At 39.4% G+C, this 14771-nt stretch overlaps 2 protein-coding genes across 2 annotated transcripts; one reads left to right on the forward strand and one right to left on the reverse strand.

Moving 5' to 3' along the window:
* Positions 1-2129: 2129 nt before the first annotated feature.
* Positions 2130-3437, reverse strand: apof (apolipoprotein F). Its single transcript, XM_070837356.1, has one exon. The coding sequence runs from the start codon at positions 3435-3437 to the stop codon at positions 2130-2132; it is 1308 nt and encodes a 435-aa protein (XP_070693457.1).
* Positions 3438-12806: 9369 nt separating this feature from the next.
* On the forward strand, positions 12807-14706 carry tac3b (tachykinin precursor 3b). The gene is made up of 6 exons (XM_070837503.1): positions 12807-12921; positions 13061-13172; positions 13251-13280; positions 13395-13439; positions 14446-14515; positions 14603-14706. The coding sequence occupies exons 1-5, from the start codon at positions 12808-12810 to the stop codon at positions 14493-14495; spliced, it is 351 nt and encodes a 116-aa protein (XP_070693604.1). The 5' UTR covers position 12807; the 3' UTR covers positions 14496-14515; positions 14603-14706.
* The last annotated feature ends 65 nt before the right edge of the window (positions 14707-14771 follow it).

Consider the following 14771-nt stretch of genomic DNA (forward strand, 5'->3'; position numbering starts at 1 on the left):
TTAAATCAAATCCCCCCTGTGTGTGTGTGTGTGTGTGTGTGTGTGTGTATGTGTATACCAGGCTTATCTGATTAAACAAATGTCAGCTCGTGCCTTATCTCTTTCCACTACATTTAGAGGAATAAAGTGATATTTTATAATGTACTGTATATTTTATAAGGAGCCACTAGCTGTGGATTCATCGAACTGACTGATTTTCTGATGGACTAACAGGTGCAGATTTATATGTTTGATAAATTTGTGTACAGAGAGCAAAGGTCACATGAGGACACATTACAAAACTACATAAAAAAACAGAGAGAACATGCAAATCCAAGAGAAAGAACTCAGTGAGGTGGGTTCAAACAGGCCTCAAAACGGTTTTAAGACCTTTCTCACAGGACGACACCTGAGCTGTTATGTTCTGGTGTCCCAGAGAGCCATGACAGTGTGCCAGTGAGCCAGTATGAACAACACCAGGACCCTGAAACCAAAGCAGCTAAATGTGATTCAGCCATCACCGAACACATTAAAAAGTTGTCTGTGAAAAAAAGCCCACTCTGGATTTGCTTTGTCTGAGCAACCACAGTAAAATAAATAATCTAAAAGTCATGTAACTTATGACGGTGGTCCACTTTTAATTGTTTGCCTTTTGAAGCACATGACCATGAGTGGCATCCACAGCTCTTATCATAAACATACACGGTCCTGCAACTGATGTGTTGAACTGTTGTTGTTACTTTCTTCTTACAGCAGTGTATTCTAAAATCAGCTTGCAGACAATTTGTTTCTAAAGGCCACTCACTCTGTTCACATTAAGCTGCTTCGCTGCCCTAAGCTATTTTCCTCAACCCGTCCACTGAAGCGGAGATTGTTGTACACAAATCAGTAAAATCAGTGGACTTGACATTGAATTTAAACATCCAACTAAAGAAAGGAAAAATATTACTGACGCAAAAATAAGTGAAAAAAGATATTTGATTACAATGTTTATAGAATTATTATAATATTCAATTTAATAGTTATCCTAGGACGGTATAATATTTCAGCTAATTATTTGTACTAAAAAAAGTAGCATTACATTTGAAAATGCATGTAAAGAAATGTGCCCAATGCACACCACTACTTTTTTAGTGGTGTGCATTCAGGCTTGATATTCAAATGTATAAATGAGACTCCTGAAAAGTCTGCGCACTATGACTTCACCTTTATAGATATTATAGTTTATTATCAATCTGCACAAATAATATCTTCTTGTGGTGTGCATACATTTCAATTCAGTTTTCCCACTATTTCATTTGCCCTTAAACTGTCTCATTTCACAATACAAACAACATGAATGTGTGCTAACTACCACACTGACAGCCACTGTATGCACATAGATGGAATATACAATTTATTGACATTTAAAGACAAAAAACATTCAACAACAACAACATTTAGTTCCTATTTTCCCTGCATTTACACCAGAGGTGAGAATGTGACTGTGACCTGACAAAACGCTTCAATGGGAGGGAAGAGAGTGATGAAGAGACAGACAACACTGGACGAAAATCTGAAGTCTTGAGGGATTGAAGGTTTCTTTTCCTGAGACCAGTTTGTCAGTTGTTGCTTATTATGATAAATTGTTCAACTATTTTATCCATCATGCACTAAAAGCAAAACTTAATCACCTTACTTATTTCATATGTGTGTTATTGTTACTGTTTAGAATGAATGTGCAATGTAATTCACTTTGTACTCTATCAGACTTTTCATTACATTTTAAGCTCTATTGCTTCTCTGAAAAAATAAAACCGAAAAAACGAATTCACTCAAATTTACAGACTAATTGAAAATCACTCACATAACCTTCAATAAAGGATAATTGTTATTTCAAATTGAGTAAAATAAAGATTGTGGACAGTCACACAAACAAAAAAGCTTTTGTTCCTTTAAAAAAGTGATTCTGATAATTCACTGAGGAAGACATTATTGTCATGTAATGTTGTTTTCTAAATAATCTAGATTATATAAAGTCTGGTAAACTGATTTGTTACTCTTTAGTCATGTCAGTCAACAAACACTGATCCTGTGTCATTGTTTTAAAAAACTAATTATAACGATATTTATTGCTAAAGCGTCACACGCTCATTTATTGATCCTTCAGTCTACTGGATGGTGATGACTCCTTCCTCCCAGCTGAACTGGTTCACCAGCACGTCGTCTTCGTCCTTCATGGAGTTGAGCAGATACCTGACACCAGCTTTCACGCCGGTCTTCACCCCCGCGCCCAGGGCATAGCCTGCCACCCCAGCAGTCCCCCCTGTGGCGACCATGAGGGCGTCCGTGCCGAGGTCAACGGCGCTGAGGATGGCCCTCTCCTTCGCTGTTTCGGAGCAGTTGACTGAGGCGTAATACACAGCTGTGCCGAGGTTGTAGAGGGTGCTGACCGCAGGGATCCACTCCACCACGTTGTACACGCGCTCTTCGCTTTTGTTGATACAGCTCCTCTGGGGGCTTCTCTTCATCCGGCGACCTGAAGCTGCATGGATCGAAAGCTCCTCCTCTGCCCTGCACTGGTGGATCCAACATTCAGACTCTGTGGATTCAGAAGGCAGGACGCGGCTGCCTTTCTTAAACACTGCCTGGTACTTCCCAGGCTTGAATTGTCCGCTGCTGGTCACACCAGCACACAGGACCCCCAATTTCTCGCAGGTGCTCACGGCCTCCTCTAGATCCCCTGTAGCCCCTTCCACAGCCGTTCCTACCAGCGTGGTTCCATTCACCCTGGTCCAACCCTCACAATGACCTCCCTGCTTAGACATGCTCTCTCCCACCACGGCCAGCTGCTGGATGTTAAACATCACAGCCTCTATGTGGCGCCCTGCCCGATCCTTCTCCGAAGGTAATGCCGCTGAAGTAGGTGCAGGCGTAGATGCAGACTTGCTCATCTTCTTCTCTATTAAACTCTCAACCTCCATCAGGAGTTCCTCTGCATCTGCCACTCCCAGCAGGTCGTACAGCTTCAGCACCAGGGTCTGGGCCTCCTGCGGGCAGCCAGCCACCACCAACACGGGGACTAGAGAGAGACCCAGCAGCTCCTGGGGGAACATGGAGGACGACGGGTCATCCACGGTGCTGGCAGACAGCAGCTCCTCACAAGTGACGTTCCCCTGAATGCGAAGATGATCTTGAATCTGAAGCTTTGTCCTGAGGGCTGATATTACATGTTTGGCAGATCTGACCCTCTCCTGTTTTTGTGTAACTGCGGACTCAGGTTTATCTGCACTAAGCTGGAGTTGGGGTCCCAAGAGAGACTGATGATCCTGCTTTGCTGTCTCCTCTCCCTCTTCATGTAAGTCAGCTCCTGGAAGTGGAGTGTTTCTCGGCGCCAGAGGAGGTGGGACCCTGCACAGACCCTGTTCATTCAGCAGGAGCTGGATCACAATCAGCCACTTCAGCTTGGAGGACATCATTCCACTCTTGTTAGACTTTTTTACCACAGCCACTACATTAGACACAGGAGTAAAAAGAAAAACAACCCTCATTGTACATACTACATTAACAATTTATTCTAAAACATGGGCTTTATTTACCTAATGTGCCCTCTTGTGCTTCATTCATTCATTATCCATACCACTTATCCTTAAGGGGTGCTGGAGCCAATCCCAGATGACACTGGGCCAAGGGCGGCGTACACTCAATTACAGGGCTGACAACCATTTACACACACGCTCACCCTCTTATGCTTTATAAACAAAATTAATCCAGCAGTTTGTCTTTCACTCTTTAATGCCGAGATTAATTGACTCAGTACCAGTTTTCAGTACAGTTTTGTGGCTGCACCTGTTTCTCTGCAGGCACGGAAAAAAGAAATTACACGTAAATTCCTATTTGGGAATGTTTCTTCCACGAGAATATACTTGAGCAAGAACATTGATGATAACAAAGGTGGTCTCTGTATGACTTTAGTTATGAGTTACTCATTAGAGAGCAGCAGTGAAATATAGTAAGAGAAAAAGACCTCACTACGAAAGAATATATATTTTAAAATGTTTTTAATATTAGCAATGCAAGAAAGAACAATGCAACCCAAATGAGGAGCCTCAACAATGAGCTAAAACATTTATGCATGTCCTCTTTCTCCTGCAATAATTACAACTAAAAATAGAAATGTTGTTCCGCCCACAAGTTCATAATTTCATTGCATCTTTTGGTCCTGTGTGTGCAGCACCTACCTCAATAATAATCAGAGCTGGAGTCTAGAGTGTAGCAGTGTAGCGACCAAGATGGCTTCAGCAAGTAGGATGCTTTATTTGTTTCCCTTTTTTTCCCCTCAAAACATGCATAGCAATCTTCTTTCTCTTTGCCTCCAATGAGAATCTCCTTCTTTACACATGTCATCCCACAGCCCTCCCTCTGTCTCATCGCTCTTTCAGCTCCCTCTTCTCTTTGGCCTCATTGCTCAACAGGGAGATCAGGGCTTGAATATTGATTCACGTGGGGAAAGTCCATGTGTTCTAAAGCAGTTTTGTTTGTCTGCCCTGCTATCCTCTCATCCTGCCGCCCCCCCACCCACCACCACCATCCCTTTGCTCCCTCGGTAGGTTTTGTTTTTGACCCAAATACTTGAAAGAAATCTCCCCTCATGCCGTGAGCAAATTCATCTCTCCAAGACAAGTGAGGAAAACAAAGGGGCTATCTGAGGTAAAGACTGAGCTCATTCACAGAAATAGAATTCGACTTATGTGCAAGATTGATGTATTTCTATTACAGCAGATCTGTTCACTGTCCATCTTAACACATCACATCACATTCCTGGACTCCTTCATCACCTCTACTTCATTTAGAAGTTGAGTTCTTTTATTCTTCAAAGCCCCATTCAGGCACACTATAGAAATTGTTGTCCATCTCTTTTGCAATAGGAGCACCCAGAATAGCCTTCTGCCCTGGAGCATACAGCCGCTGTCCTATAAAAACCACACATCTCCAAAAGGTCAACGTTTCTGATTTGTGACCATGCATTTTTCAGAGGTTACTTAGCTCAAGAAGAAGGACACTATTAAACATCCATCAGTTTATCGAAATAATGTGAAATCTGCAAAATTGTAGATACATGGTTTTCATTCGATATTCGAATAATACACCAGCAGCAGACAGAAATGTGACCTGAGTCTCACTATGATGATGGATATAAGAGCTTTTTTCAAGACTCTTTAATGCACATATGCTATAAAACAACTAAGAAAAAACTAATGGCTATAGTGTTTAGCTGTTTTCAAACATTCAGTGCAAAAGACTTCTCTCATTTTATTGAGATGCAGAGAATTTCACCCTGCTCCCCTCCCCACTTCTACTGTACTCATTTCCTTTCACTTCCTCTCTACTCTCTTTCTTTAGCTCTTTTAGACTCACACACACACACACACACACACACACACACACACCACACACAGGCACTCCCCTTGTACAAAAATGTCTTTATTCTGTGAGAGTACTCCTGAGTTGTTTTTTCTTCCAAACACAAAGGACAGGGCTCATTCAACACCAAATGGTCCACAGTAGCCAAAATGAGCATTACGAAAACTGGTTTTAGACTTACTCTAAGTTTTGTATCAGCTATCAGCTTATTTCCCCTCATAATCAGGATGCTTTGCAAACTGTGTGTGTGTTTATAAATACGTCCCTTGAACGTCTCCATAAAGTACTATAATTTAGGGTTTAGTGTGACATGTACAACCATTTTTACTGATAAGTGCATAACCAAATAAATGAATACAAAGTTTTAGGACATCAGTGTCCTTCACATTGCTATTATGCTAGTTTCTAAGTATTTAACATACGTTTCTCTCAAGTACAGAAGACAGATTTTAGTCATATCACCCATTTTATCATTGAATCAGTTGGGGTTTAAATTCCAAGTGCAGGCGATCATTCAGAAATAAACGTTTTTGCACCTGATCATCTTGTCCTGATGCTAGTCTTGTTTGTGTTTTTAGGGGCAAAGTAAGACAAGTTTAGTTGTGTAATATCTTTCAACAACAAAACAATTCAAAGTGCTTTACATTAGACATAAAAAGGCATTAATACAAAATGTAAGAGATATACTGCGTAATATTAAATAAATAAATAAAATAGACATGTAAGGGGATATTACATTTTTATATTACAGCCTCAGTGCAATGCAAGATATGAATAAATAGTCCCACACCTGCCCAAATGATCTGAGAGGTCTGGACAGTTCATAACGAATGTTATGTTTTATAGTATATAGTTTCTTTAGCTGAGATATGCTGGTTTCACAGCAATAATAATAATAATGATAATAATGCATAATGTTAATCATAATAATAATGCTAATAATATTATTATTATGCTTAAATAACACTCCCTCATAAGGTTTTTTAAGACTTCCTGTGTAAAAACATAAAGCCAACATAAACATTCACTTTGTTTGACATGATAAGCCTCATACAGTGTGAAGCACTGCACTGAGCAGCACCGTATAAAACATGAGAACATTGAGAACAACAAGTGATCTGGAGTGAAGAGGAGGCCTGATGAGCAGCGGCAAACTCAGACTGAGATAAACAAAGTTAAAATCATTAAGATCATTAGGCTGAAGCTAAAGTGACTGTGTGCAGCCTTCAAGTTAGATATGGAGTTATTAGGAGACACAGGCATCGACATGCTCTGTGTTCTCATCTGTTTCATTCAGGGAGCCTGAACATAAAGACGCAACCCGCTGTGTTTCACCAAGTTAACAATCTGAATAGTATGATGGTTAATTGGTCATTTCTGTAGGGAACTGGACAGGATTGACACTAGTCATTAGGTAGGAATAATACCCCGGAGTCCAATCAAGAAATCCTCAAAATGTGCCGACACAAGCTGACTGCTCATGTGGTTTAATAATCCATCAGGGTTTGTGTCTTCAGAGTATTAACTCATTTAATGCACATCACCTTGTGACTCATGGTCACACAGTTATTTCCAGTGCAATTATCAGGTCCAAGTCTGTCATATATACAGTTGTGTTTTTTTTTCAGAAATAGTTGATGGTGTTAATAAATCAGATCACTCTGAAGAACAGCCAAGTGAAAAAGCATTTAAATAAACCTTGAGCCTAAACTTTTTTTATATACGTATATCAAACAGCTTCCTGTGTAAGAAACATGATTGAAATTTGAATTTAAACCTTGGAAACTGTGTCAGAATTGGAATAGTGAAGCTATAGGTAAAGTTTCCCTTTACAAACAACCCAACATAATGGCGTTGAACTTTGTAGCACTAGTCAAGGACAGAAAATGAAATGCAAACACATATGTTGTTTTTTCTTACTGCCAGTAGATAGGCACTGGAACTATGTTTTATCTTGCACTTAAAACAATTATTGGCTGGAAAGTTTTACATGATGAAACAATAATGGATAATGGATGGATAAAAAAGAGAGGAGTGTAGCAGAATAACAGTTTTTAACCTGTAAGGTCCCTAAACTCGAGATGTTAATCAGGCAGTTAACACCCACACAGCACTGAAAGAGGTCTAATCAGGCTGAATAATTGAATGTGACTGTGAAGACCAGGGGCTTCAACTAGTATAAAATGCAACATATTTGGAAGTTCATAAACTGATACCAAATTAATAAAATCATTTCAGCGATAAATTCAAATTTGATGTGCAAAATTGGGATTTGGCTTCTTTTTCCGTGTGGGACTGACATGAGTCCAGATTCACTTGCTGCTCTCGTTTTCATCAATAGTTTTAGATGATGGAGCAAAACACTGAAGCCCTCTGCTGTCATGTCAAACTTATAACTGTACTCAAATTAAGTACTCCTGATCATCTTATTCCTGACTGGAAAATATAATTATCTAATATAGTAAATATGGCTACAATCTTAGCTTTTAAGCTTTTTAAGAAGTATTTGAAGAAAAGAAAATTCTTTTTGTAAGACAACAACTGGGCAGCTCGATCACCTGAGAACGGTCATTTGAAAAGATCACAAGCTCCAGATCATCCCACATTGTGCTCTTACAGTCCTCCAAAGGTACTTAAATCTTTGGTAGATCATGATTTCTTGGCCCCTGTTCTACAGTATGTGATAGCTCAGCTACTTTATTATCTAAACACTTGTTTTGTTCCATTTCTTTCATTTCCACTGCTGAATCTGCAGTACTACTACTGCTGCTGTAATGATGACATTTAATATCAACTCAAATCAAAGTTATGTGACAACAAACCTTTATCATCACATACACAATCATGCACAATTCAATGTACAGTGAAATTCTTCACTGCCTCGTGCTTCAGAACGCAATATGGAGATGTCGGATAAACAACATACTGATGGTGATGGTACCACCAGTTTGTCAAGCTTATCCTGGGGCCAAGGCCAGATGCCTCTTATGGGCATGAACACAAACATCAAATTTTATAGTGATTTAATACGTAGATGATTAAATTGACACCATTGTCTGATGCTTAATGCCATTGTGAAATTATGACTAAAGGAACAACTTCTGAGGTGTTAATTAAGTGTGACAGACTCAGTGTCCTGGTGTTAAGTGATGTGAACACACACACACACACACACACACACACACAGCTGTGTTTCCATCACTTACGAGGACAAAAAACTGCCATTAATTTTCTACAGACTCACCCAAACCTCAAGAATATTAACCTATCCTTGACCCCAACCTTAATCTTAAACAACCATAAGGGAGTGCCATACATGAAATACTTGCACACTGGCTCAAGGCACATCAGATCTGCAATCACTATTAATCTGACATGTTGTACAATGCATTGTCTTTTTTGGATTTGTATATTTGTATCTTAATATTGTCATTTTTTGTACAATTGTATGTAAATTAGCATTCTTGCTAACTCTGGTGTGTTGATGTTTTATAATGACGTTCATTAACGTGCTCAGTCCCTATCACATAAACAAATGAATAAATAAGTCAATGTACAATTGTACAAATATTTATCATCATCATTCATTTTAGTTGTGATTAACCAGTCAGCTCTTGGTTTCTCTACTTCCCTATAAAAACATCCACATTTTCTCTTGGTTTCTGTTGGTGTTACTTGGAAAGATATGCTGCATTTGTGGAAATTCTGGGAAAACGTCCAACTTCAAACTTCCTACTTACCACGTCAGCACAACCGAGCAGCTAAGACGAAAACAGCAAAACCCCAAGCTACATTGCCACCGTGACAACCTTTTTATCCTGAAATGTAACAACAACAAGTAGTGGTTTTTTGTTTTTTCTTCCTGTTGCCGGGCAATCGAAGGAGAGCCCTGGTCAACAAATAGTCCGGCATATAACCCCTTATAGCACTTCAGTTCTTGGATTACAACAAGATATACCATGTTAGTTAGTGAGCTTTAGAGACGTTGGTCGGCAGATTTTACCTTTGGACAGAGTTCGGCTAGCTGTTTCCTACTGTCTCCAGTGTTTGTGCTAAGCTAAGCTAACCAGCTTGTAGCTTCATAATCAACAAACAGACATGAGTGTGGCATCAGTATTCTCATCTAACTCACCACCAGAAGCTTATAAGCATATTTCCCATAATGTTAAACTATTCCTTTAATATTGATACCAACTCTCCAGCTTAAATGAAATACAGAATCAAAAGTTATGTGCTCATTACATTTTTTTAATCCTGTCCCCGCACAGAACCTTACACATGGTCGAGTTTTCCAGGCTGCTCCGAAAACAAAACAAACGACTTGAACCACAGCAGACGTGTAGTTTCTTGATGAAACTCACAGCCTGAAGCCAATCGGACAATCTGAAACTAAGAGCCTCATTATCCATTAAAATGCAATGTGTGAGTTTATAGTGCAATATTGTAGTGCAGTGCTGTAGGCAGTAGTTGTTGTTTTGTGCAACAGAATAATTTTCACTGTTCAAATGTGACCCTTATGAATTTGACGTGGGTGCAATAAGAGAGTTTGGGGTTTATATCTGTGGAAGGAAAGGGTCATTCAGAGGGTTTCCGCTTGACATTTGAGTGCTCATTGATTCAGAGAGTGGGAGTTGTTTGGCTCTCTGCTCTTACACACCAGTCAATGACATTGTAGACAGAACAGCCATATCCGCTTGCAGGGCGTACGCTGTGTCCAACTCCAGTCCACTCTCCATTTCTCCTGGGACACACACACCCTGTAGTTCACATTTTTTTAACGGTATGTAGTTATAATGAGGACAGACATTATAATATGTATGGTAAACAGTCCCATATTAGGCTATTTTAGATCCTTTAATGCTTCCATCTTATATAAACACATCATAACTGGTTGGCTGGTTGTGTGAAACTGGGAAGAACTAACGAAGAATTAATTATTTAATCCACACAGCAAATGTCAGGTGATTTATACCTATCCGCTTGAGAAACATAAGTCCTCTTGGAATACGAGTAGAAAAGGTTCATTTTCATTTTCTTGGTGTTTGGATTGAGGCAAAGATCCTGCACAGTTATGACAAACAACATTGTACCTGCAGTGAGGAGCAACACACACACAACACACACACACACACACACACACACACACACACAAACTGCTGCAGTAGTGAACTGTTGGTGAATTGGGGTGGTGGCAACTTTGTAAAGATCCAGACAGTTTCCACTTTTTAGACTCATTGGATCAACTGGTACAGCATCTTCCCTGTTAAATCAGTAAGAATTATAATTGCATCCAAAAATCTAATTTGGATTCGTTCAGTTATTGGACTCGTGAGACAGATGCTACAAACACTAAGTGTGTGTGTGTGTGTGTGTGTGTGTGTGTGTGTGCAGGGGTGGGATGGAGATTCGGGTGGCGGGTGGAGCTGTAATTGGATTACAAATGAGCTCAAGGACTATAATAATTGAGACAGGGAGGCTGCTGAGCAGAAAGACGTATTTTGAGTTGGCACAGAGCTCGTTCAATACCAAGTGAACTGTTGAACAGATCACTGGTCTAACTGCTGGATCAAGATCAAGATTTTTCATCACTGTTAACAGGTAAGACGTTCGTGTTATTTTTAGTAATTTGAAACAGATTATTGAGATTACGGAGCCCAATGACATTATGATAGGCTACTAAAATGAAATAAGAGGAAATACCAATAATCTTATGGGTCCATTTATGGGTAAATTCCAGTAACACTTTATAATAAGAATAGAAATTTGATTTTTAAGTAATGCATAACTAAAGAGATTACAACTGGATGTAACATGAATTCCTGTTGCTCACCATTAATATAATGATCAAGTCGCTCATGAATAATCAGTTTCTGACTGTGAACTCACAGTTACTACATACATTCATTTTTAAGTTATAACTAGCTGACATGTAGTTCAATAGAAGAGGGCATTTCAGACCCATGAATCTGATCCGAATCAGACCCATGAATCTGAGAGCAGAAATAGTCAGCTCTCAGAGAAATACAAAGCTGTTTTTAATCAATGTTGCTGCGTTCATTAGTTATTCACTACTTAAACATATTTTGTCTCCTTATTCCAGCAGAATTTAGGCACCCAAATCAGCGTATTAATGTAGGATTAGCCAACAGGATTACTTAATGCCTGGAGTCAAAATGAGGTTTATCCGCTGTCAACTGGACTTTTATTATTATCATTATTTTGAAGGTGACTGTTTTGAAGGCATTCGGCAGCAACCAGTAATTAAAAACATGTCAGGTTTTAAGTTAGTTTATCAGAAAACCTGTGAAAACCTGCTGTGATGGGTCCAGCCGTGAATGTGGCCTTCAGATACATTTTATATTATGATGTGTGCTGATGTTTCTCCTACAGGTCTGTCACAGCAGGACATACAGTCATAGAAATCTACAGCAGCATCCCACTGGTTACAAATCAGAACGAGCCTAAAATGTGCTGTCAACATCGGCTAACAAGACCATCAGTGAAAAATATTCTATTATAATAATTCATTCCTGTCTCCAAATCTGATATCCCAACGAAATCAGACTAAATGATATATGGCACGCAGAGTGGAAGACATTTAAAAACACAAGATGTTATGAAATGCAAAATGAAGCATAAATATTTAAGATTGTACATTTTTCCCTCATTGAAATTTAAACAAATTTCCGTCCTCTGTCCAAAATGGGAAGTGGATCAAATCCACATGAGTGTCATCTGGAGGTGTGGAGGAGAGGAAGTTAATCTGGAAGGAAGAGGAATGTTTCTGAATCCTCAAATTTTATGATAGTTTCTAGTTTTTTGAGGAAATACTTTCAATGTGGTCTCAAACTTCTGGACCCCACTTTACACGTGTTTGTGTAAAATGTGTGTTTAAAATATGAGAGTTCTCTGTGTTCAACATTAAATTTTAGGTCTCACTTGACATGAGAGTTAACTGAAGGACTGAGAAGCACTCCCTTAGCTTTGAAGTTCATGGCTGACAAGCTCAGTCACTTAGATAATTACATTGTGTGAGAGAGGAGACATCTGTGAGCTGAAATAGTTGTCAAAGACAAAGAGCATGCAAATCACAACTATTATGAACTCAGAAAAGCTATGAAAAACAGCATAAAATGGGTGAGATGAGCAGCACAACAGACCCTCAGACACTAAATCTATTAATCATACCAATTTTTACTAAAACAAATGAAAATAAAGCATTTCACTTCGGTAAAAACTGTCTCTGTGTCAATGTTTAGTTAAAACTGGTCACAAATAGACGGCACCTGAAACACCAAAGACAACACATCCCGGAAAATCACATCTTAATAAGAGAAAAGCATCGTAGGGAAACTTACTCTCAGCCTGGTCATGTGCAGGTTTTGTCTGCTTTAAATCTGATGCACTGATTTACATTTCAGAGTGATGGAGAGAACTCCAAGCTGCTGCGCTCTTGTTCCACTGATCGCTTTAGTCATCCTCGTATTAGTTCCCATGAGGTCTTGGTGTAAGGAAGACACCTACAGATCCCTGACAGACGTAAGACTCTCTACATTTATACGATATTTACAAAGTCAAGTGAATCGCTGTCGCAGTTTCAAAACATTTTTGTGGAGGGAAGCTGAAACGGTATTTTTTAACAGGCTACCAAATGATGTTTTGCTGTGTTGTGTTTCAGGCAAAGTCAGAGTGCTGCGTTAGTGGAGACGCAGAGTTGAAGAGATCTGCTGACATTGACTATGACAGCTTTGTGAGTCTAATGGGAAGGAGAAGTGCTGCTCAACCAAACAGTGAGTTATTTTTTGCACCCCGTCCTGGAGAACTTTCACTAACACTGGAACTCGTCTAAACCCAAACTCTTTTTGTAGGTCACAGAAACGCACCGATGTCAACAAAAAGTAAGAATCTCAAGTTGAATTCAATGACGAAGCAGCATCTGATATTTTTCTATGCCGACCTCACTGATAGCTTTATGGCATTGTGATACCTTTTCTGTTTATCCGTTAATGCAGGATACATGGATCACGCCCTTGCTGATCTGTTGGGGCTGAGAACAAGTGAGTGACTTCGGTAGCACAGACAGATTAGTGTGATGCGTTTAAGAGCGAAACACATGAACAACTTGTCGGATTGAACATGTAAATACTTCTTTCTAAATTGCTTAAAACCTAAAATCTTTCTTCACTGCGATTTCTTGTCACTTATCAGCTGACAGAAACACAGACACATAAATCTGCAATAGGTTAATATTGTTATATCATTATATCAATATCAATAGGTTTATCTGTTGAGTTTTACGCAACACTCAGAGGAAAATTTCTGCACACCTGAATGTGTGGTGGGTGCGTTGGAGGCAGGCGCAACTCCTGCGCACAATGTGAAAGATTTGTCAGAGAAATATTTAAGGCAGATGCTATTTACACCCAGGTGTATGCTGGAAAGAGAATATTTTGTGTTTTATGTACCCTGCCTTTTATATATATATATATATTTATATTTGGCTGGCAAACAATGATCTTTTCCTAAACCTAGCTAAAGTAGCTTTGGTGCCTAAATCTAAACAAACTGTCACTGAAAACTGATAATACGAGAAAATGAAATGTAAGAGTTAAGAGATAAATAAGTAAATTCTCTAGTTGCCTTACAGAGGATTCAAATCATGATCTAGAGGGTGAAAGTCTGATACCAGTGAATTTGATACCAGGAGCCAAATTGCAGCTGTCTATTTACACCCGGGTGTAAATAGACACTCACACAGTATTTAAATCTAAATATCAGCAGTCAGTGAGACAGTGTGCAGGAGTTCCTGTTGTTTCCACACAATATTCATATAAAATGCTGGCTGGCTAACATTTAAGTGCTAAAAATGAGAGTGCGTAAAGCTGCAGGCTGCCAACGTATAATCCTGAAGTGTTAACATATCCCAAACTAGCCACAGGGTCTGAAAGCAGTAAGCAGTGTCCTCTGATTAAAAAGCTATTGTATTGGGCTTCTGCTGCAGTGATGACAGATAATTTTAGAGCGCAGGTAGGTTAGAACCTGTTCTTTCTTTGTATGCAACAGGACTGGCCTGTCCGTGCACAGCAGAGTATTTACATACGAGGAGAGGCTGACTCAGTCATGGAAGGCAAAGGTGAGAAACTCCCCAAGAATCTAACAAAGATACAAAAATTTTAAAAAATCCTTGCCGCTTTATCTTCTTCTTGTTCTCTCTGTTCAGGTTTCAACGCTTTCTGTAGTGGAGATGTGATGCCTCCACAACCTCAGCACAGACCTTCTCACACAGTTGTAAAATGTATCGACAGTATTTAACCACAGAGGTGAAAAAGCCGCATTAACCCCGCATGAGCGCTTTTCTACTGTCACAGGAAAATGTTCTGACCTGAACA

The sequence above is a fragment of the Pempheris klunzingeri genome, chromosome 2 (assembly GCF_042242105.1).
Source record: "Pempheris klunzingeri isolate RE-2024b chromosome 2, fPemKlu1.hap1, whole genome shotgun sequence".
Classification (NCBI taxonomy): Eukaryota; Metazoa; Chordata; class Actinopteri; order Acropomatiformes; family Pempheridae; genus Pempheris; species Pempheris klunzingeri.

Bases quoted from the DNA above. Each gene is read 5' to 3' on its own strand.
- apof (XM_070837356.1), bottom strand. From the start codon at position 3,437: ATGATGTCCTCCAAGCTGAAGTGGCTGATTGTGATCCAGCTCCTGCTG.
- tac3b (XM_070837503.1), top strand. From the start codon at position 12,808: ATGGAGAGAACTCCAAGCTGCTGCGCTCTTGTTCCACTGATCGCTTTA. The intron at 12,922-13,060 runs GTAAGACTCTCT...GTTGTGTTTCAG, and splicing joins CCTACAGATCCCTGACAGAC to GCAAAGTCAGAGTGCTGCGT. The intron at 13,173-13,250 runs GTGAGTTATTTT...CTCTTTTTGTAG, and splicing joins AAGTGCTGCTCAACCAAACA to GTCACAGAAACGCACCGATG.